Source organism: Perca fluviatilis, chromosome 17, assembly GCF_010015445.1.
Source record: "Perca fluviatilis chromosome 17, GENO_Pfluv_1.0, whole genome shotgun sequence".
Classification (NCBI taxonomy): Eukaryota; Metazoa; Chordata; class Actinopteri; order Perciformes; family Percidae; genus Perca; species Perca fluviatilis.
Genome location: NC_053128.1, coordinates 33546996 through 33572415, shown reverse-complemented (window position 1 = coordinate 33572415; position 25420 = coordinate 33546996). Strand labels below are relative to the sequence as shown.

The window sequence follows — 25420 nt, the reverse complement described above, 5'->3', positions numbered from 1 at the left end:
AAGGTGAGATTTGTATTGTAGTATACCCACTACAATACATTAGACTACACCACTGCCGAGTCTTTTTTGGGGCAAACAAAAAGCACTGAAAACCTTCAATGTCCTTGTTGTCTTCACAAGTTTGTTGGAGAAGTCTCCTCATCTCCCTCACACGCACGCACGCACGCATGCACGCACTCACGCACACACACACGCACACACACACACACACGCACACACACACACACTCATGGCTGTCAAATGTAAGCAGCCCCAGCAGAGCAGCGTAGTGTGTGCCGGCTGCACAGAGAGAGATGATTGCTGCTGTTATCAGTGTTGAAACAGACAAATCAATCCCGCCTGACAACCACACAATTAGCCGCTTTATTAGCCTGCGTGTAGACCGCCTCATCTGGAGGGGGGGGGGAGTCAAGTACCCACAAATAAATGTTCATGTGTGTGTGTGTGTCTGTGAGAGAGCGGGGACAGGGGTGAAGATTGATTGGGCTGATTAACACCGTGAGTTACAGAGAGGATCAGCGTTCTCGCTGCATATCTCACTTGTTGACCGTAATGAGGACTGCAGATTCTTTCGGTCCCCTCGTTGGAGCTGAAGGACACACACACACACACACACACACACACACACACACACACACACACACACACACACACACACACACACACACACACACCCCCAAAGGCTTATATATATCCGCTAAGTAACACTAGGAACACTGAACAACATAAGCTGTAAGTGACAGAATGGGATGAATTACAAAAAGATCTTAAAAGTCTTAAAACTCATTGTTGATTAGAAAAAGATGTCAAAAAACATCCCATAATGTTGCAGCAAACAGTGAAGAAACGGCACAACAATCAGCTCTCAGCAAAAAACATGGAGACTAAATAAGTCAAAGAATTAAAACAGAATTTAACCCTTAAATGACTTCTGTTTATTTCAGTTTACAAAACTCAACAGAGTCTCCAGAACAACCATGAATACAATCAAACTAAAGTTCAACGATGGTCACTTCAGAGGGGAATATCACCCATAATACTTTGCAGTTATGCCCTTGTGGCTTTTGGCAATGTAAGACAGGCACAAACACACACACACACACACACACACACACACACACACACACACACACACACACACACACACACACACACACACACACACACACACACACACACACACACACATACATAAACAAACAGAGACAGAGACAGACACACAGACACACAGACACAGACACACACAAACACACACACACAGACACACACACACACACACACACACACACACACACACACACACACACACAAACAAACACACACACAATTAGTTTTAGTGTAATATTTATTGACTCAGTGCAGAGAGGAAATATTGGCTGTACAAAGCAACAAGTGATAGAAAACTCTGCTCATTTCTCTGTGACGGAGCAGTTTTAGTGAGGAAAGGACAGAGACTGACTGACTCTAAACATGAACACTGTACTTTGTGGTATTTCAGGAGGAAAAGTGCCTCAGTTATACTCTCATATCAGTTTCACATTTTCTCTGTCAGCTTTGTATGAAACCCTGGAATGAAGACAGGAAGAAAAGACTTTGTTCATGTTAGTTTATTCATCCTATAAATCTTTGTTTGTTCACACATCCCATCAGTAAAGTCTGTTCAAAGACTCTTGTTCAATGATTTCATCAACAGATTCACTTCATCCACACAATCACTTTGTTTGAACCAGAATCTCAGCTATGTAAAAGAGAAGAATGAGTTATTGATTATGATTATGATAACATTTGGTCCGCCAAATAAAGCTTAGATTGGGCCCAAAAAATCAAGCCCAACCCTACCCTACACCGTGCCCATTGTGTCCGAGCCTGGCCCGGCCCGACACATTAATTGTAATTATGAGCCCAAGCTCGATTTAACCCCGACAATTTAATATGTGGGTCGTTATAACTGACGTTCTCAACTACAATTCCAAGTTGTTTGAACTGCAGAAATCTGTTTTGAATTATATTAATGAATAATGCAACAAGGATGAAGCATGTAAACTGTCAAATTTTGATATGATGGAAAAAAAACTCTGGAGTACCTTAAATTATATAATGGGCAGGAAGAGTAACTCAACTCCATCTTTCATTGAGTCAGACGGGGCTTTCATTACTAAACCCTCTGAAATTGCTAATCATTTTAATGATCATTTTATTGGCAAAGTTGTAAACTAAAGCAGGAAATTACTTCAACAAATTGTAATCCATCATATTTATGTATAAATGTCCAAATAATGAAAGACAAGAACTGTACTTTTGAATTGTGTAAAGTGAGTATAGAACAAATGAAAAAAAAATACTGTTGTCCATCAATAATGAGAAACCACCTGGTATTGACAACTTGGATGGAAAGCTACTGAGGATGGTTGCTGACCAAATTGCCACTCCTATTTGCCACATTTTCAATTTAAGCCTTGCAAGTAATATTTTTCCTCAAATTTGGAAAGAAGCTAAAGTTATTCCTCTACCCAAGCAAACTAAGGCTGCCTTCACCGGCACTAACAGCCGACCAATAAGTCTGTCACCTGTTCTTAGCAAATTATTGGAAAAAATTGTATTTGACCAGATACAGTGCTACTTTTCTGTTAAAAATTTGACAAGCGAGTATCAGCACACTTTTATGGAATGTCACTCAACATGCACTGCACTTACAAAAATGACGGATGACTGGCTGAAAGAAATTGATTAGAAGAATGTGGGAGCAGTACTGCTAGACTTCAGTGCTGCCTTTGGTGTCATTGATCACAAATTATTATTGAAAAAATGTCTGCTTTATCATGGATTGAAAATTATCTATCCTATAGAACACAGATAGTTTACTTTAATGGAAGCTTTTCTGATATGAAACATTTAGAGTGTGGTATTCCACAAGGAAGTTCACTTGGCCCTTTATTATTTTCTATTTTTATTAATGATCTTCCACTTGCTTTTAAAAAAGCCCATGTGTCCATGTATGCAGATGATACAACAATATACATGTATGCACCTACTATTACTGAAATAACTGCAGATAGCACTAGAATGGGTTACTAACAATAAATTATTCTTAAATATGTCAAAGACTAAAAGCATTGTATTGGTACAAATCATTCGTTGAGCGCTAGATCTCACCTGAATTTGATGCTGAATAATGTAGCTGTTGAGCAAGTAGAGGAAACAAAGCTTCTTGGTGTTATTTTAGATTGTAAACTGTTGTGGACAAGGCATATAGATTATCTTGTTGCAAAGATGGTGAGGAATATATCTGTTATAAAAAGGTGCTCTGCTTTTCTAACACCACACCTGACCAAACAAGTTCTGCAGACTCTAGTTTTATCACATCTAGACTATTGCCCAATTATATGGTCAGGTGCTGCAAAGAAAGATCTAGGAAAAGTGGAGCTGGTTCAGAACAGAGCAGCTTGTCTTGCCCTTCAATGTCCACTTAAGTCTAATGTAAACAACATGTACGTCAATCTCTCCTGGTTGAAAGTTGAGGAGAGACTATCAGCATCCCTTCTGGCTTTTGTTAGAAACATTAATGAATTGAAAATGGCTAATTGTTTGTATAGTCAACTTACATTTAGCTCTAACACACATAAATACCCCACCAGACATGCCACCAGCGGTTTTTCAAAGTTCCTAGAGCCCGAACATAATTAATGCAACGTACAGTATTGTATAGAGGGATGGTTACATGGAACTCACTTCCAGCAGAGATTGCCAAAGCACACAATAAATCAAGCTTTAAAAAACTAGTAAATCAAAGGGCCCTAAGATTGTAACCATATTTTGTGCTTTGTTTATGTATAGGAATATTGATATGTAAACAAAGATGTTGTAAGATTTAATTTTTCTATATTCTGTGCTTATGTAACTATTGTGATTTAATAGAGTACATGAAGAGGAATATGTATATTTATATTTGCAAGAAAAATAATACTAGCTATTCTGCTCTTATTTTTTTATATCATATGACTGTTTTGTCTGAAAATTGGACTGTTTTGTGTGGATCCCAGGAAGTAGATGATGTTCTGCATCAGCTAATGGGAATCCTAATAAAATCAAATCAAAACTGCGTTGTTTGTTTATTCTGAATGGAATTGATCGCAAATGGATCTGAATGAAGAAACGTATTGTGTAAAGCATCTGTGGGTTTCATATAATGCGCTATATTAATCTAAGTTATTATTACGTTGGTTGCTACAACAATCTCTTAATGCTCTGGCATCAAAAGTAGGCTAAGTTACCGTATGCAACACGTGAAATGCAACAATGCATCTGTAACTTATTCTCTAAAGTTTTTACAACCAAACTAGCTGCCAAACACAAACTATATCTCGGCCAAATTAATTGCTATTACCGTAAAAATGGGTTTACTTGTTCGACATCCCACTCTGATGCTCTTTACCAAATCTTTCAAAGATCAGCCATTAGGGAGCACTATAATCAACATAGATGCGTTTTGGTCAATGAATGTAAATGGAACATTTGCAATTTCAAAATGTCTGCCACCATAAATGCTATCAACATAAAACTTGTGATGATTGTTTGGTATGCTGCTCTGAGGCTCTGTACTACATTTGGTAAAGATCCGTCATTTGGGGGTGCTATAGTCAACGCAGACGCATTTTGCCCTATAACTCAATGAATGTAAATGGGATATTTGCAATGGCAATGTACTACAGACCTTGCAGTTCACACCTCACAATATTTCCTGACATTTGCCTCACTAAAAACACTACCGCTTTTGTCCAAAGTGGTAGTGTTTCAATCAATTACTTACTTATTCTCTGCTGTACCATTACTTTTTATTACTGTTTAACTTATTTATTATTTTATTTTACATTCTATTTTTATCTTTATTAATACATACGGTGTGTATATGTTCATACTTATATTGTTATATTCTTTTTATCCTTCGTATATTTAGCAAATGTGTGACATGCACCAATAACACCATGACAAATTCCTTGTATGTGTAAAAAAACGTTCTTGGCAATACAGCACTTTTCGATTCTAATTCTGATTCTGATTCTGATTCTGATTCTGATTCGGATTACAAACTGAAAGTTACATATAGCAACTTTAAATAAAGGACACCAGAAAACCAAATGGAACTCATTTTCTACATCATTTAAACAACACATCGGTCTTTGCCCAAAAATACAATCTTTAAACAAAACAAAAATATCCCAAAATGTGTGATTGACAGCTGATCTCTGTGCAGTGAAGAAAAGTGAATAAACGCCACAACGATCAGCTCTCAGCAACAAACATGGAGACTAAATAAGTCAAAGAGTTAAAACAGAATTTAACCCTTAAATGACTTCTGTCTATTTCAGTTTACACAACTCAGCAGAATCTCCAGGAGACAAATAATAAAACCAAAGTCCAGCATAGAGCGGCTGAGTGAATGTGGTCTGGACTCTGTGGAGGAGAGTCATGGTTGTAGAGACGCTGTAGAAGGACAGAATACCTGCACTGTGATCCAGGTACAATCCTACTCTGGAGGACTCAGGACCTGAGACTGGAGTTTGGACATTGTTGAAACAAAATGTATAACTTTTGTTACAATGTAACGCCCAAGATTTGTCATTTCGTCCAAATAAACATTCATCTGACCCTCCTGCTCTGCTGATATTCTTGTATGCGACTGCTACATAAACTCTCGCTCTCATCTCCACCTCCCAGTAACAACGTCCAGTCAGACTCTCTCTACTCAGGACCTGACGCCAGTAAATGAATCTATCTGGGTGACTAGAATAAGACTGATGTTCACTCATTACTGTTGCTTTCCTGTTCCCCTCAGATAATAACAGCCGTGTATTTACTGTGTTTGGATCCAGTGTGATTTCACGTGAATATTTTAAGAATCCAGCTCTGGTCTTGGGCTCTGGTTGTAGCAGTAAAACGTCCACTTCAGTCCCTGTCAGTGAGACGTTTGTCCTCTTCTCTCTCAGGACGTCCTGTAGTTTATCTCTGAATTCTGACACGGCCGCTGTCACATCCTCAAAGCAGCTCAGAGGACGGATATGGATGCTGGATGTTGATTGGCTGAGTGGTAACAGTGAGGGGTAGTTGTGTAGAAACTGGTTGTGATCCTCTGTGTGTGAGAGCTTCTTCAGCTCAGCGTCTTTCCTCTTCAGCTCAGTGATCTCCTGCTCCAGCTTCTCCTGAAGCTCTCTGACTCGACTCACTTCACTTTTCTGCTGGGATCTGACCTGCTGCTTCACATCAGAGCTTCTTTTCTCCAGGAGACGGATCAGCTCAGTGAAGATCTTCTCGCTGTCCTCCACTGCTTTATCAGCAGAGAGATTGATGGCCTCCGCCTGCTGTTGAAGCAGCTTCACATCTTTCTCTCTGTCCTGGATTCTCTGCTGGATGTTTTGTCGACTCCCCTCGAGCTCTCTCTGCCTCTCAGCTCTCTCTGCTGCAGCTGAGACTGTGTCGTGGCCTTTATGTTCCTTCACAGAGCAGAGATAACAGATAAGCTGCTGATCAGTACGACAGAACATCTTCATCACCTCATCATGATGAGAGCAGATGTTCTCCTGGAGCTTCTTGGACGGCTCCACCAGCTTGTGTTTCTTAAATGGAGGTGATTCATAATGAAATTGAAGGTGTTTCTCACAGAAAGAAGCCAGACATTGCAGACAGGACTTGTGTGCTTTGAGTTTTCTCCCAGTGCAGAAATCACAGGCCACATCTTCAGCTCCAGCATAGCAGTGATCAGCAGGAGCAGCTTGGAGTCCAGTCTTCTTCAGCTCCTCCACTAAATCTGCTAACATGGTGCTTTTCAGCAGGACAGGCCTCGGTGTGAACGTCTTCCTGCACTGAGGACAGCTGTAGCTGTACTTACGATCCTCTACATCCCAGTGGCTTTTAATACAGTTCATGCAGTAGCTGTGTCCACAGGGAGTAGTCACCGGATCCTTCAGTAGATCCAGACAGATGGAACAAGAGAAGGTTTCCCGGTCCAGCTGAACTCCTTTCTGCGCCATTTCACCTCTCGCTCAGTGACGACTGTCTGAGTCTCACTTCCTGAGAAGTGAAACTAATCTGAGTTCTGATCTAAAACCAGCATGTATTTGGGAGGAGTTATCAAGTTTAGCTTCATTCCTAAAAGAGGAGTGCTTGGTGTTGCAATGCCCATACTACCATTAGTATTCCAGGAAAAGATTTAGTATGTCCCAATGCATAGTAGGCTATGTCAAAAATATGTCCTAATGCAACTGCTCACATTTTATGTATGTGCATAATATTACACTCATTCAATACATAAAAAAGGTTTTTTATTTTTAAAATGTAATAAAATTGTGCTATGGTTTTGCTGTAATTCATTAGGAAAGTTGGCTTGGTTGTCTGACGTGGTACCATGGTAACAACAGCCACCAGGATGTGGTGATGTTCGGCCTCCTGTGAGATTACGTGTCGTTACGTCATCCACACGCGACAGCAGTCAGCAGCTTCCTTCAGTTTCCTACACAACAGTCGGCTCTATAGCCTAGTTTCTTAAAATATGGAAACTATTATACTAATATAGTGTTTTTAAATGACCAGAGATACCTTTCTACGTGTAGTCGGTGAGTATGACGTAAAGAAATAGAGACATAGAGATAGATAGATTTAAATAAGCTACGCACAAAAAATAAGGAAATTTGTGTTTGGTACATTATTTTGTTGTTGTAACAATGCTTCTTGGCAATACATCTTATACCATTGGAAAGCCTGATTATTTCCATTTTAAATGGTGCCACATTTGTACGAGAGCTGAGTATGTGGGTGAGTAGCATGTGGAAGGACCATACACAGCCACAACAGCCTGGCACCTCCTCCTCATGCTGGTCACCAGCCTGGTCACACACTGCTGGGGGATGACATCCCATTCTTCAACCAGCATTAGTCGCAAGTCAGCCAACATGGTTGTGTTGGTCACTCTGGCATGAACAGCACGCCCAAGCTGATCCCACAAGTGTTCAAGGGGTTGAGGTCAGGACTGCTGGAATGTCATTCCATCCTTTCCACTCCCAAATTCTGGAGGTAGTCTCTGATAAAACCCTCCCTGTGGGGACGAGCGTTGTCATCTTGGAGGATAGGGTTCGGTCCCAGACTGTCGGAGATAGGGGATTGCCACTTATTGCAATAACAACAGCAAAGAAAAGCTGTTTGGCATTGTCAGAGACCATTTTTCATGGGCGCAACCCAAATACTCAGCTCTCTTACAAATGTCGCACCATTTAAAATGGAAATAGTCAGGCTTCCAATGGTATAAGATGTATTGGAAAGAATCATTGTTACAACAAAGAAATAATCTACCAAACACAAATTTAATTATTTTTTGTGCACAGTTTAGTCTGAGCTCTGATCTAAAAATAGCAGTGATACGCTGTTGTACTTCACCGGCATGTTGGTTGCACCCATTTGCCAACTGTAGCTCTGACGGGGAGGGAACAAGGAAATATGTGGACAGAGTGGAGCTGGCTGTGTTTGAGAGCAGAAAGAGGAGGGAGGGGTTATCAAACAAACTCAAAGTTCAAGCTGCGATGTTATCACAGAGTTTTATATGCTGACTGTCTGCAGACTGTACTGCAGGCAACAGTATGTACTTTGTAAGAGCAGCTGCAGTTTGTACTAAAGCGTTTCGGACGGTGGAATATATTTTAGACAATTTTGCGTTTGTGTAGTGAACTTTGTGAAGGACCTTGCACTGGAGTAGGCCATGACGAGCACATACGGAGGAAGAATGGACCATAGCCAGAGCAAGGTCCCATTGTTCATCCGTAATAGTCAGGGAATTGGGGGAATGTCTTCTTAACAAAGTCTTTAATCTGGAAAAAGCGAAAGAGGTGTGACTTCGGCAAATTATAAAGGGACGAGAGCTCTGTGAAGAACACAAATATGCCATCCTTGTATAGGTCCTTAGCACTGAAGATGCCATTACTGTGCCAGGCCTTGAATGCCAAGTCTGACCTTGAAGGTGTAAAGACATGTTTTTAAGCAGTGGGGTCAAAATGGAAGGACCCTGTAAACCTAAATTATTCCTAACCTGACTCCAGATCTTAAGTGAGAGGGATACAATCGGGTAGGAGTCATCAAGTTTTGCTTTATTCTTGGACAAGGACCGCTTTGAGAAAGATACTGGGTGTGTTGCAATGCCCATACTACCATTTCAATCAGGAGAGACTTGTTTGCAGATATGCAAAAGGTTTAATGTACAACAGCATGTAGTGTACAATGTTTTGGAGATTGAACTCCATCGTTATTAATACATTTAATATATTAATAAATTTAATGTAGGGGTAGGGAACCAAGATGTAACCCCCCGATGGAATCCAGACACCGGTGGTGGCGGAGAAAGCCAGAAACTAGATCGAGAAGGCATCGGAGCGACAGTCGGAGAAACCACTAGGATGGGAGGTGGAAGGGGAGGAGGAGGGACGACGTCTTCCTGAAATGACAGCTGATAGCACAGGGAGAGAAGCAGCTTTTAAAACAGTGATGTAACGCTGTGATTGGCCTATGGGATCCTTGGCCGATCCTGATTGGATTATCAGAAGGTGAACGCCTCCAGCCCTGATTCGCTTAAGAGGGACTGATTACTTGTTAGGTCTTCCTGAAAGAATTTGCACTGAGCTACATTTCAATCAGGAGAGACTTGTTTGCAGATATGCAAAAGGTTTAATGTACAACAGCATGTAGTGTACAATGTTTTGGAGATTGAACTCCATCGTTATTAATACATTTAATATATTAATACATTTAATGTAGGGGTAGGGAACCAAGATGTAACCCCCAAAACATGACTGAAATTGGAACATGAAGGAAATGAAACACGAAAATTAACAAGATTCTTTAATTTAAAAATAATTGCTTACCTCCGAGTGACACGGATCTGAAACAGAAAGCAAATGCAGTGATCCGTACCCGAAACAGCATGCGAAATACTGTCCGTATTTCATCATCGGTGACTCAGCCAGCATAGCTCTACTCGGCATTCCTGCCGGTGCGGCGACTCGGGCCGGCAAACACGGCATCTCCGCCAGTACGGCAACTTGCTGGAATGAAACATAGCTTCCGAATTGGTTTTACTTGAATCTATTTATGAACAGAATGTTTCCGTCGAAGTGACAGCTAAACTAAAGAATTACACCACCACCACCGGTTATATGCTGTTACGGCAACTCGGCCGGTAACATGAAGAAACAAGGCATTTCCGCCGTTTGTGGCAATGTAGCCGTGAACATTACCCATCTTCTTGTATTACATATAGTTCTATATGAACGGGATTGCCCCGTGAATGCGAGACATGCCACCCGTGGCCCAAATGAAAACACCGCCACAGGTTACACATTTTACCGGATTACGGCTTTAGGGATTGTTGATTGGTGAGGATGATGTTGGCATCGGGACGAATGTAAGAAGAGTAAGCCGAAGAAGTCCACCGACCCAGCCTTTGCAGCGAGGTCCAAGACATCCTTTGATTGGCCACTATGGTAGCGCCCCTATCGTGAATGAATGCCCCTAATAATGCTGCGGTGAAGTGCCAAATTGAGGAGACTCGCTCCAGATGTTGCCTAAACCTTTAGACAAGGGACAATCCTAAGCTAAAGAAAATCCCAGCCATTTTAACGTCCTCCGCACGTCATCCGGCGCAGGCGATCTGCCCAGCATAATCTTCAAATGAATGAAGAACATAAAATAGAAAATGCCATATGAACGAAATGCTCCGGAATGTAGCGATGAAACCCCCGGAAAACAACTAAGTCCCGTAGGTAGAACGGTGTGCACGGCCGGCAAACAAAGGCAAATAAAACACGGCAACTCAGGCCGGAGGCAGGTAAAGCCAAATAGAGACGAGTCAAACCTCGGCATCTCAGGCAACATCGTCACAATCGTCAGGACGGACCTGAGACACCCAGATAAGCTGCAAGAGAGCAGCCTCCATCTGGACATTAGACCCGATAACTAGAGGAACGCGAGCTTTGATGAGACTACTTTAATGATAGCTACCCAATTTAGACCGGGAACCCTCGGTAGTATAAGGTGAGGAAGCTAGCATGCCTGAGTGATCAGTAGTTATCGAAGATAAGAAACATAGTGCGTCTGCGGGCAACCAACATAGGCCTGAGGAGTCATCTGCATTCAATGCCAGAGAGACATCACCCAACGCTGCATTGATAATCCTCCATAAATTGCGATGAATAGGTGCACTCGCCACATGCCAGCTGCAGACGTCAGCAAATCCCACCAGGCAAAACATGTCACCACCTCATCACTGGGTGCCAGATAGACAGGTAGCATCACAACTGCACTAAGTGCAACCACGCCAAAGGTGAATCCACACAGTCGACAGTACTATTTAGCAGTTGGACGTACAAAAACCAACTTGTTTATGAGAGAATGACCGTTCTTGCATGCTATCCGATTAATATGGCAAGCATTCATGCATGAAAATTGCATCCCCAAATTCATTTGACACATGCCTACATCCCACGAATGTACATACTTCATAGGATAATTCCATGACGGTTCAATAGAACGCAAGGTGATTTACACCCATTAGCTATATCCATCATTACGGCTAGCTACATGAGCTTGGAAGAGCGGTCATGAGAGCGGCGTGCGCAGTCCCGTGGGTCTGCGCGCGTCCATTATGCATGTTCATCATGCCAATTATTTAATTCCGGATGGGATTATTGAGAATGGTAAAAATGTGACGTCGTAGACAAGGACCTTTTCAGTGGTCGCGTTGGTAAGCTGATACACCCCGAAACAAATTATCCACTGAAATAGAGACATTACTGTCCCCATGCAATGTCTATGTGAAAAGTCTGTCTTGGCCATGTGGTGCAGTACCATCATTAGCCGCCACGCCCATGGCTGATAGACATTCCGCTCTGCCTGGGGGCTTGCCTCAGCAATGGGAACAGCAGCGCCGCATATCACCGCAAATGCGCACGTGATTTAAAATGACGCTGAATGCATGAGCACACAATAGCAAACGTAGAAAAGAAATAGAAGCAGCTACCCTACTAAGCACTTGAAGAGAATACCGAGCTGCCCTATGTGCACGCCTAGACCAGCTGCAGGTATTAAAAGGAAAACAAAGCCCCCGGCTGACTCATTACAGCATGTATGGTAGGGAACCCCCAGACACAGCGCAAACCGTGGCTGAATCCAGTGATTAGACGCACCCGGAACTCTAGCCGCAACAAACCGGACCGCGTGCCCGGTGGCGGCACCATGAATGAACATTACTCAGCCCGATGAGACAACTTAGCTTTGAAGGGTTGAATGTTCCAACTGATGCGAACCCGCCGGTCCCCCTGCTGCGATGGAACCGACTGAAGGCGCGTTCAACGCTGATAGCTGAGCGTCGGGCGGCAGGAGGCCAGCTGCATGGTCCAAGCAGTGCCGGGCGGCGAGTCATCGCTTGGGAGAAGGTATGCTGCCAGGTTGCTCCCGGTTGATCCGGCATGAAGTCCCTAGTGCAGCGGAAAAGCCGCTAGACAGGAACAAGATGAGAGAGAGAGAGATGTCCTCCAGGATAGACATCAGCAGCTACCAACCGAGATGCGCCGTGAAAGGTGAAGCAAAACGACGTCTTCCTGAAATGACAGCTGATAGCACAGGGAGAGAAGCAGCTTTTAAAACAGTGATGTAACGCTGTGATTGGCCTATGGGATCCTTGGCCGATCCTGATTGGATTATCAGAAGGTGAACGCCTCCAGCCCTGATTCGCTTAAGAGGGACTGATTACTTGTTAGGTCTTCCTGAAAGAATTTGCGCTGAGCTACATTAGTATGACAGGAATAAAAAATGTAAGTACTAATTGTATGCAGACTGTACTGCAGGCAACAGTACGTACTTTGTAAGAGCAGCTGCAGTTTGTACTAAAGTAAAAAGAAAAAGTATGCGATAATGAACAAAGCAACACTTGTTTACAACAGAGCTCATTTCTCATTTAAAAACTCTGCTGACTTCAGCTTTTAGGAGGTTAACTCTTCTTAGAATCAGAGGGTTTGGAGACTGCTCCCCAGTTTACTAAATGACTGAGTTGTTCTTTAACTAAATTAAATTAAACGTTATATTGTTTACATTAATTCAAACACAGAACATGGAAGACAAATTAATCGATAACTGCTTTTTTGGACTTGAATGCAACACATCATTTGGCTTTTGTGACACGTTGGCCGATGTTTATGGCAGGCCATCAGGGCCATTATTCACAATTACCTCACACACATACAAGTGAAACGCTCTCATACACACTATTGAAACACACACACACGATAAGTCAAGCTTTTAATACATTTTCATCATTAAGGTCTTGAGATTGCACAAAACGAATTTAAAGTAATTCGGATGAAATCTCTAGGAGATCGATAAAGTATAGCACCGTGACTTTTAGGCCTACTATTTGTTGCCACTAGGGGGCGCTATAACTTTGAGTCAATATCGGCCTGTAGATATCCTCAGGGTTGAATGGAAAGTTTGGTGCCCTTGGTTACACCCACGTCCTTTTTGCATTTGTCGTCTACAACTTTCCATCTTTAATGTCTTAAGATGGCACTGACTAAATTTGAAGTCGATCGGATGAAATCGCCAGGAGGAGTTCGTTAAAGTACGACATGTGGAAATGGCCAAAATCACACTAATTTCGAACTTTCAATTCAAAATGGCAGACTTCCTGTTGGGTTTAGGGTATGGCTCCAATGAGCTTTTTTGTACGTCTTGACATGCTACATATGTCTGCCAAGTTTAGTTCGTCTACATTAAACATACTGCAGGGGCTACATTTTTTAAAATGTTGTAGGGGGCGCTAGCGAGCCATTTTTTAGTGCCTATTCCCGAAACCGTAAATTTTCACCAGACTTGATGAGTGTTTGAGTATGTTAAGCCCCTCAAAAAGCCAATTCATTTGCCGGGAAAAAGAAGGAAGAATTTAGTTTGTTCAAGCCTGTTTCATTAGTTTGAGTGAACTCAGGTTCCTACCACCACCCTTAGCAGGTAAAACATCCATCCTGGCTCTTCAGACAATGGAGTAGATGACAGGAAAATCCTGTGTTTAGTGGAGATGATGATGGCGAAGATCCAGTGAGCGGTAAGAAGATGGTGATGATGAAGATGAAAGCCAGGAGGCAGTATGACGACGGTGACTTGAGCAGCACAGTTCTGTCTCTAGTAGAGTCTCACCAAAAAACAGCCTGCACAAAACGTGCAGAATAATCACTCAGTTGTCCATAGTAAGAGTTCACTTGTGTTTCTCCTCAGGATACAACATATTCTTACATACTACACATTTTAACCACATTTCACTTAAACATTTTAGCTTAAACTCAATGTTATTTGTCCATCTTAATTGACTAGCTTACAGAAAACATAGCAGTCACAACAAAAGGACAGAAAATACACTTGTTTTCCTAAATGTACAACGACAATTTCAATATTAACCAACCATACCCTTTGTAGCTTCATCAGGTTAGTAGCAAATCCCGACCGGTTTTAAAACACAAATCAAGCAACAATTCTCAAGGTTAACAACAACGATAGTGCTAATTTGCTGTTAGCTAGCAGCTAAACTAACTCAACGGAATATTGAATTCACACCCTGTTTGGATGGGGTCGGCAGCTCCACGGCGTTGTATAACTTCTCTTTCACACTTTCAAGAATCTCTCCTTGTTTATTGTTGCTAGTTTTCTACTTTAATATAAGTGGTTAGGCCATTTCAACTACACAAGAGCTACGTGCTGGCGCTACTATTGTGTTCATGTTCTCTCCAGTAGCGGCCGGGCCAAGAGCGTAAATTTGAATGACAGGTGTCGAGAACCAAATAAGATTGGATAAAATAACATGTATCCAATTCTGATTCGCCAGGGACTAAGCGAGGTGCGTCTGGAGGAGAATCTTTAAGAAACCAATTAGAGACCAGCTTCAGGTCACATGCTGGCCGAAAGTTTAAGGAGTCAGATAGACATACATTTGTCCAGCGTCCCTGCCCATAAAACCGCATGAAACATAGAAAATAGTTAACCGATTAAAGCATTTTTATTAAATGCTTTACTACCAGCCAGCACATTGTATGAGTAAACTATTTTATTTTATTTTTTTAGTTCATTTTTATATCATTTTTGTATACATTTATATTTCTGGAATTTTGATGGGGGCGGTGCCCCAGCGCCCTTTATTGACAAGCCGCCACTGCTCAAAATAAAACCTGAAAATAACCGTTAAACTATATAACAGCTGTTACGTCAGTTCTACTTGTGCTCATTTAAAATACAATCAATCAAGACTTGTCTTTATTGTTATTACTTTAAAGTCTTAATTTAGCTGTAGCCTGCTTTTCCCAGTGTTTAGTTTGAGTTAACATTATTTTAGACTGAATCCAGCTGTCAGCTAGAAGTTAGCCGAATTAGCTGTTAGCTAAACTAACGTTAGCTTCCCGGTGGAGGCTAACGGCAGACCGCTACAACTACGACTGGAAGCGTGGAACAGATCGTGCAGTGTCGTAAATCCTCGTAAAACAGGATTATCATCTAAGCATGCGCGAACATCTTGCGCGTGTGCATGTCGGATCGTGCAGGGAGCACAGATCACGTACCCACAGATGCTGTAAACAAACAAACCAGCCAACAGTTTGCAGGGCTGCAGACCCGATAAGAAGGAGAAACACAGCTACTTTTAAACATTATCAAAGACTTGGATATCAACAGGTTTTTGGATACGCACACACATCGCATTGCCGACTTTTCAAGAAGCTGGTTGAAGGAATGAAAGAGGGACGCTGTGTTCACACGCTCCAACAAGTCCTCCACCGCTGGCAAACTTTGAAAATATCGTATTTTGCACAGCTACATGTAAACAGGAATATTTTCTATCATTAGCTGTGTAAACACCATAGTCGGAATATCATCTTTTTCGGAATAAGGGCAAAAACTGGAATATTATGTGCATGTAAACGTAGTCACTGACAAATCCATTACAATGAATGCCACGTAGTTGAGTTTCTTTTTTATTAAATTTTTTAAAGAAAACATTAAATTTGATGAGAATTCCGAGAGTGCTTGTGGAGAGCTCTTTATTTGCTCTGGCTGAGCTCAGCATGAGACGCATGAATTATGGATGAGAATAGATCGAGTTTATAGAGAGAACCCTCGGATTTCTCTGCCTGAAATCAAAATGGGGAAACCAAATTTGAGAAAATCTGAGACTTACTTTAGAGCTCAATAAGATCTATTTTAAAGCTTAAAGGAGCCCCCCCCCACACACACACACACACAGTTAGTGAGTATAAGAGGAAGCCTGAAATTCTGAAGTGCATCAGCCATAAATCTTTAAGAGCCAAAAGGCAGAGGCACATATACAAGGTGAGCTTATTGGTCTGATAGTCCAGACTGTGTGTGTGTGTGTGTGTGTGTGTGTTTATGTGTGTGTGTGTGTGTGTGTGTGTGTGTCTGGAGATAGTCATTGATTCCCCTCCTATGCGGCGATTGTATAGGTTAACTCAGCTGGACCAGAGAAGAACGAATGAGGGGATAGATGAGGATTATTTTGATGGTTCCAAAACACACACACACACACACACACACACACACACACACACACACACACACACACACACAAACACACACGTAAAAAAATCAATAGGGGTAAGAGGAGCATCACCCTGAAGACTGATTGTTTCCAGCCCAGATGCAGAAGGAGAGAAAATAGGTTTCTTATTGAATCAACACCAACCTGCTGCTCCCTTATCACACACACTGTATGCTTCTGTGTGTGTGTGTGTGTGCGTGTGTGTGTGTGTGTGTGTGTGTGTGTGTGTGTGATAGTGTACGGGAGAGAAAATTATCAATCAAAACCATCAGACACTTTCTAATGAACCCCAGGAGAGCAGAAGCTGCTGCTGTGGTGCGCCGTGTTTCCTGTTCTTCTGTCGGTGCTCATGCTGTTTATTCACACTCAACTCGGTGTGCAGGAATTCATCCTAACAAAAACAAAACGAGTGTCACAATCCAACATGACATCATGACTTCGCGTAAACATACACGCCAATTTATAAAGCCAAGTGGCGTGTTACCTGTACGCATTTTGAGTTATCCGCGTGTATGTCTACGTCGTATACAGCGGACGGGTTGCAGACTGATCTCAATAAGCGGCGTATGTATGACACGCCAATTCGTATGAAATTTTGGCGTGTTATCAAGACGCGTAATCGCTTTTTGGACGGTTGGGTTTAGGAAAACAATAACGGGGTTGGGTTCAGTAAAAGAAGAAAGCGACAGTTGGATTTTGGAAACGGGACACGCGGGACACAAAGGAAATGTGACAAGCGGGACACGATCCCCGGTCTCCCGGGTGAAAGTCCTGTGTTGTTTGACCCATCCTCCCCCCCGACCAACCTCCCTACGCAGATTTTTGGGCTTTCATACTACTCGCTACAGCATAAATTGACATGCAATCGCAAGGTAATGTAAGTCAATGGAGGCCAAACGGCGTTGATAAACACGCTAAAAATCAAGTATTCGTCTTGCCAACAATGGCATACAAATTGGCGTGTCATACATACGTCACTACGATCAGTCTGACAATCTCAGCAACAGACTTTGAGATAGCGAGCTCCACACTGAAAATGTCAAGTTCTGAAGAATATTTGGACGGTGCAACAAGTCAGGCCTGCTCGGTTCTTTCTGGGAATGATTGTAAAGATTTACGAAGAATATGTTTAGGTAATTTCCTCTCTAACTGGGAGGTTTTGGGACTGATTGGTGGGATTGCTGTGGACGAAGTACACACGGAGATACAGTGGTTAACAGCCAATGAGGTCGTATTTCCGAGGGGGGGGGACAAACGGAGTACTGGTTGCTCAAGACACGCGGGTGCGGGAATTTTCTTCTTTCTTCTTTGGATGAGTAGGTCATACAACCATACCTCAAAACAACTTTCTCACCTCAACCTCGTCTAATATAGCTGCTCCAAATCTATCATTTAGTCACCGTATTTAACCGGAAGTCTAAAAATGTCTTGAAATTTATTAATTGCAATTCTGGTACAGGATATAAAATCCTCTAGTCCAGACTAAAGCAACACAAAACAAATTATATATATATTCACATTTTAACATGTTTTTGTTTAGTGTTTTCATAAAACACATTAATTTTATGATTGGAATTTTCTACTAATTCATAAATAAGTTACATAAATGACTGACAAGCTTTATAATTATACATTACACCTTTTGACAGGCAAAATGAATCCAACCTATTCTTAAAAGAAGTGTGTGTGAGTGTGAAAAAATCCTCTCTCTTTTCAGACAGACATGTTCTAGGGTAAAGTTTTAAAGAATTCCTTCGTGTCTCGTACCTACTGCTCCAAAACTGAAAGATAGGCTCCACTGTTACATCATATGTTCCCTGTACAAGCTTATACTCCTGAATCATATCTCCTCTGTATCTCCTAAATATGAGAGTCACTAAACTTAATGTTGGGTTAATGTATGTTCTGGTATGTTATTTTAAAAAGTAAAATTGTTCATCACAACAACAACAACAACAACAACAAACAACTGACTTGACTTTGACTTGCTATCCAAGACTTGGGACTTGACTTAGAATGTTTTTCAAAACATGATTGAGTGACTATATATTTTAATTTATATGGACACCAGACTGAGCTAGCATATTCAAGATGGGATCTTACCAATGATTTGTACAGTGGTAAAAAAATATATCCTTGCACACATTTTGAAAAGTTCTTTTTATTATTGCAATCACAGATGTTGCTTTTTTTTTTTACTTTTTCAGAAATATGCGAGTGGAATTCAAGTGAGCCATCAACCACAACACCTACGTCCTTCTCCTCTTGTTCGGAGAACAGTGTTAATGAGTTCTCGAGCTCCGCTGTCTTTGTTCTCCTCTGTTAGGTTTGAACTCTCCGTGCAGGATCACGCAGTAAAGTACATTTTAACTGAGCAGCAGCTTTCTCAAAAACCTCTGAGAGATTTGTGTTGGATTGACAGACTACAGGCTACGCTTTCCATTTTTCCCCTTTTCAAGAAGTGACATCTTCACACTAATTAGGTTTTGTTTCCCCCACTTCTATTAAAGCAGTTGCTAGGAAACAGATTCATCCTCTTTTTATATAATAGGCCTACACAAATTCACAGTAACCAGATGAAACAACAACGATGTTCGTTGGGCGCAGATGAGATAAAGATTTGATTCAATCTGTACCACTCTATACTGTAGTTCAGGAGGGTCTTTATTGTCTTTATACCAGGTACAATGAAAATTATTTTACAAAATCCCCCGTTAACTTCAGTGCCAATAATTTTGAATGTTTGTTATTTCTACTATATCTGCACACTGTGACTACAGTGTGGTTATAGAACATGAGTAGAGTCAACAAGAAAGCTACCATTAGGTCCCATGGTAACAGGTTAGAGCTTGCACACTGGCTGCGTGACACGCACGTCTCAGGCGCAGCTCGAGCGGCGCCGAAAATGCGTGCATGCTTGAAATAGAACCGACGCCCACTTTTCACGCGACACGCAAGCGTGTTGGAAGCGTTTCCAGGCAAAATGGAATAGGAAAAGATATTTATATGTCATTTAGACACAAAACGTTTAATAAATGACATTTGGATGTTTGAAAGTCTCTAGGTAGAGATAACTCTGTTATGATTTGATACTATAAATAAAATTGAATAGGTTTAGATATAAATGCAGATATAAATGTAATTTAAATTCTTTTTTCAAATATTGTCAATACAGAACCAAACATTCTGGAGCCTATTTTGCCATCAATACTGCAGACGTTGTCTTTGCTGTAATCAAATCAGAATATATTTGTGTCACATGAAGTATACTACTGCATTTTATCAATGGGAAACATACGTGTGTCCAGACAAGGCTAGCAGCAGTAGCAGCACCGCGTCAGACACGTTTCGTAAGTACAAATACTTTGTACTGTCAGAATGGTGGAGAAGGTTGAACCCAATTGCAGGGAAGGCCAGGAGACGTGGTGAGCTTGAATATTTATTCAACAAAAGATCCAGAAAAACAGAAGGTGTCCACAAAAAACAGCAGGTCCATAAAACACGAAGAAACCAGATGAATAGTGACGAGGGAAAAATCAGGAAACAGGTAGAGAACCGCACAGCACGCTGACACAGGAAATGCAAACAAACAAAATGATCTGACAAAGGAGAAGAGGAAGACAAGGACTAAATACACTGGGTAACGAGGAAACACAACACAGGTGACCAGACTGTGAAACAGGTGAAACACATAAGGGCAATCACAAGAGAGGGAAAACACAGGAAGTAAATGAGACAAGACAAGAAAACAAGACCGTCAAAATAAAACAGGAAACAGAACATACAGACACACGGGAAAACAAGACAGGAACTACAGCTAGACAAGACAAGGGAGGAAACACGAGCTACAACAGAAAACAGAACAAATACACAACAAAAACAGGAAACAAGAACAGAACCTCAAAACCAACAGAACCCAAACCCAAAACCATGACATGTTCATTACTCAAGTAAAATGTTTGGGTATCTATACTTTACTGGAGTAATTATTTTATAGCAGACTTTTTACTTCTCATTACATTTTCAAGCAATTATCTGTTCTTTCTACTCCTTACATTTTAAAAATAGCCTCGTTCAGTTAGGCTTGTTTTTATTCCGGCTCGTCATCGTTAAAAAAAGAAAACACCCTAAAAAAAAAAAAACCTATCCAGATATATCTCGCCATCTTTGCTAGAGTGAATTTGATTGTGGTTGGATGAGAAGTATAAACTTATACTATTCCGATACCCTACTGGCTTGTACATGATCCATCGCACCTGCACATGACACAAATCACGTCACGCAAGGAAATAGACGTATGTAGCCTAGTACTAAGATGTCCGTGGCAGAGACTCAAGAGAACTTGAGCGAAATGTCCCAACCAAGCACCAGCAAGGAGGCTGGTAGCCTGGAAGACCAGCCAACCCTTCTAAATCCCTGGCCGTACCTGGAAGAATTTTTCGAAATGGTTGGATGCAAAAACACCTCCTTTCGAATGCGCTGCAAGCTCTGCGCAACCAAGTACCACGAGCTTACATTACTTTCACTTTTATACTTTAAGTAGTTTTGAAAGCAGTACTTTGGTACTTCAACTGAGTTGGTACTTCAACTGAGTTGGTACTTCAACTTCTACAGGTATTTTTAAACCCTAGTATCTATACTTCTACCTGAGTAATGAACGTGAATACTTTTGACACCTCTGACACGCAACAGAAACGCAACGCTCACGCCACGCAGGCAGTGTACAGAAGGCCTAAGGTTGTTTTCACGCCGACCTCGTTTGGTCCGTTTAAAACGAACCCTGGAGCGTTTTTCGTCAAATAGTGCGGTTGGTTTGGGGCGGTGTGAAAGCTCATCCAAAATCTGTTGTGGATCAAACAACCAAACTCAGGTCTGCTTGGTCCACCGAACTATAGGTGTGAAAGCGCCCTAACGCATATATATATATATATATATATATATATATATATAAGCACCCACATAAAATCAAAATGTCAATTGCTGCAAAACCGGTTTTACCTATTGCTCTACACTTTAGGATTGCCCAGCCCATTCCTCCAGAAAGGACCTAATGAGGCAAACCTGCATTCACTCTCCTCAATTAAGCTGGTGACCAGCTGATCTACCCCCTTAGTTTATTCCTGCATGATGTGCAAGTTTGATCGTGATCCAGGGGTCAGCCCTATGTTCCCACAGTCCTATGTTCCCAGAGCCCAATGGTCCCACAGCCCAATGTTCCCAGAGCCCTATGTTCCCACAGCGCTATGTTCCCACAGCCCTATGTCCCCACAGCCCAATGGTCCCAAAGCTCTATGTTCCCACAGTCCTATGTTCCCAGAGCCCAATGGTCCCACAGCCCAATGTTCCCAGAGCCCTATGTTCCCACAGCCCTATGTTCCCACAGCCCTATGTCCCCACAGCCCAATGGTCCCAAAGCTCTATGTTCCCACAGTCCTGTGTTCCCACATTTCTAAGATTTTTCTTAAAATTAGGCCATATGTTAGGGTTAGGGTTACATTTCATCTGTAATCCAGTGCTACTGGATAATAGGTTGAGTGTAATTGCCTACGAAATTGGGAGAAAGGGGGATAAATCTGATACAAATTTATGAAAAAGGAAATGTGGGAACATAGTGCCTAATTTTGGAAAAAATCTTAGAAATGTGGGAACATAGGGCTGTGGGAACATAGGCACACTCCCATGCTCCACATGATAAATTTTTTGTTTTTTTTCCTTTCTACATTTTTACATTTCTTCTTTTGGTTCTTCAAATCTAGAATGGGCTATTTCTCTTTCACAGCTGCTTCCCCGGGATGATATAACAGCACCGGTGCTTCCTGTCTGCAAACACTGACAGACAGAAACTTGTCTAGAGTTAATGTACTTAGTTACTTTCCACAACTGCAATTAACTAATGCAAACACATGTTCATTTGCCTGCAGCACTGAGCAGATGTTCTGTCTGAGTCCTTTCTAGTTTTATTTTGCCCTTCAGTCCTGATTAAATTTAAGACGGTGTAGTTATTTAACATTTTTCACAACTGTGTGAACGTTTTTTTTTTATTAAAAAAATCTCTTTATATCTTTGGAATTACAGTTTAGACACGTGGAAATGGTTATTAAGCCACAAGAATGTCCAATTATTAACAGTTATTATTTATAAACACAGGTATCAGCACTGAAGGACAAATGCAAGTACCGCTATGTATTTTTACTGAGGAGTAAAGTTTCTGGAATAAAGCTGCACATGTGAGAAATGTATAATTACTTTCTGAAGCCTTCGGCGAGTCGGCAGGGACCAGAACAGACTCGTCTCCTCTGCTGGGTGGATTATGTTCTTTGTTTCCGAACATCAAAGCAAATAAGTGTTCAGGCTGACAAGAAATAAATCTGCGTTTTTATGACGTGACAACGCCACGGTTAGGTTTAGGGACAGATTGGGGGTTGGGTTAAAATAAGGACTGTGTTATGGTTATGGTTTGGGGATCTGCCATAAAGGTCTCATTTGCCTGACTCATTTCTCTTTATGTGACTCAGGGTTCACTGTCCTCCCCTGAAAAACGCCCAGATAAGTTGTTCTTTCAAGCAGCAACTACGACATACATATTTATGTTTGTAGTGGCGGCGCCCTCTAGTGGTCGTAGTAGTTCTGACAGGAGCCAAGCAGGAAGTAAGGTGAGGAAATATAAGAGCACCAAATGTCCCGGTAAGGAGGCAGGTTGGGGGAGGGGTGGGGATGGTCAACCAAACGCAGGACTTTCCCCCAGGAGACCGGGTTTCATGTCCTGTTTAAAAAGAAAAGGAAACAGAGAGGTTTTTTTAACTTTAGGGAACAAACGGAGCTACATCACATTCTGGGTTACGTGGTAACCTTCAGGAAGTGAAGTCACGTCTGATTTGAACCAAAACCTCCATCTTTTTATCAACTTAACGCAGTAGTTTTGGTGTCTAAACCTAACCAAACTGGGACCGTTTCACAACGTTAACGACGTGTTAAAAACTGCGACTGTTACCTTCTCTGGTTCAGATATGAGGAGGGAAAACTCTCCTGTGGGTTGTATTGGGGGGTGGGACAAACCACAAATCTCGTTGTATGGATGGATAAGTTGTTGGACTGAGGTTTTGCAGCGTTAGGGGTCCTATTGTAACGATCTTAGCGCACGGCGTGAAGCACATGGCGCAGGTGCATTTAGGGCGTGTCCAAATCCACTTTTGCTAGTTTGACATGGTTCTAAAGGGTTGTACTTAGTGTCTTCATTAATCAGAGGTGTGTTTCCCTTTAAAAGCCAGGTGCGTTTCGACCTTGGAGCATTGCTGTTATGATGGAGGATTTGCACCGTAATATTTTTATTTGTAATCTTCTGCATGTGTGTGTGCTGCTGTGCGTCCCTGTGTGTGTGTAACAGGCATAGTTTGCGCGCGCCATGCACGAGCCTAGGAGCATTTTACTAATGCGCTGTTAAAATAACAATGAAATGCTGCGTTATTGACTTTAGACCAGGTTTTTTTTGGTCAATGGCGCGATCACTTCATTTTCATTTCATTTCATTTTCATTTTTTATTTATTAAACAGGAAAAGATTAAAGACAATCGGGCCTGACTCAGTGTAAAACTGATTTTCAGCAGGTTCCTGCTCTGCAGAACATAAACACCACATACAAAACAAAAACTCCTAGACAGAACAGTAACAAACACACAGACCAGGAGAATGAGCAACAGGGCAAAGCCATAAAGCTGACTCAATGGTCACAGGTAAACCTCTCCATTAAATAGCGAGCAAATGTTAATTTAAATGATCTTATTGACGTTAAAGTTCTGATGTGCTGTGGAATGTCATTCCAGACTTTAGTGAGCACATAGAAAAAAGATCTCTGTCCATAACAGTTTCTAAAAGCCGGTAGAGGCAAAAGTCCATTTGTAGCAGATCTTGTAATGCGCTCGGACCTTGAACTGGGTTTTGGAACCAACCTAGACAGAGCAGCTGCAGTGTGACCATTTAAAATTTGATAATACAGTTTTAATTAATTTAATTTATAAGAGAATTTAGAGAATGTGTGATGTGCACCAACAACACCAAAACAAATTCCTTGTATGTGTTAAAAAACGTACTTGGCAATAAAACCCTTTCTGATTCTGATTCTGATTCTGATAATTCTCAAATGTCAAGGCATTACACAGAGATCGTGCAGTACAGTGGTGAGTTCATCCAGGAAGCCTAACATGTAGCTTATAGGCTTTGTTATAGAGTCTTATTACTGGTTCAAGAATCTCATTTGTTGTAAGTGACCAAACAGGTAAACAATACGACAAAGTGGACATAATGATGGCATGAAGATAAGTCTTTGAGACAGAAAGCAGCAAATATGGTCTAATTTTACTATAAACAAATAACTTTTGGTTTAACTTTATGGTTAGGGTTTGGATATGCTCACAATAAGTGAGATGTGCGTCAAGAGAGACTCCAAGATACTTATAAGTGGATACAACTGAAAGTTTTTGATTAGAGAACAAGATGGGATTGGATATGGATTAATGTCTCCTAGATGAATGGAAGTACATGCTGCCTCAAGATAACAATACGCCCAGAATGCACCTGAACACAACTCCCTGTAAGACCAGCACGCTCATGGGCGCACAGATTGGTGCAGGTGCATTTGCTATTTAAACGACGCGGGCACTGGACAGGAAATTGACAACTGTGTCGGTCTTAAACTACCAGAGACTTTGCATCTGGCTTTGCGCTGCGCCGCGCCGGGTGCAAGATAGGGCCCTTAGAGTCCATGGCCCCGACCATGGCTCTGAATTAGCAGCAGTGTAAAGC

The 25420-nt window shown here is 41.6% G+C and overlaps 1 protein-coding gene across 1 annotated transcript; it reads right to left on the bottom strand.

Annotated features, from left to right (window-relative positions):
• Nucleotides 1-5132: 5132 nt before the first annotated feature.
• On the bottom strand, nt 5133-7062 carry LOC120545637 (tripartite motif-containing protein 16-like). The gene has a single exon (XM_039780170.1). The coding sequence runs from the start codon at nt 7023-7025 to the stop codon at nt 5358-5360; it is 1668 nt and encodes a 555-aa protein (XP_039636104.1). The 5' UTR covers nt 7026-7062; the 3' UTR covers nt 5133-5357.
• Nucleotides 7063-25420: the final 18358 nt, after the last annotated feature.

Coding starts and splice junctions, on each gene's coding strand:
- LOC120545637 (XM_039780170.1), bottom strand. CDS start 7,025: ATGGCGCAGAAAGGAGTTCAGCTGGACCGGGAAACCTTCTCTTGTTCC.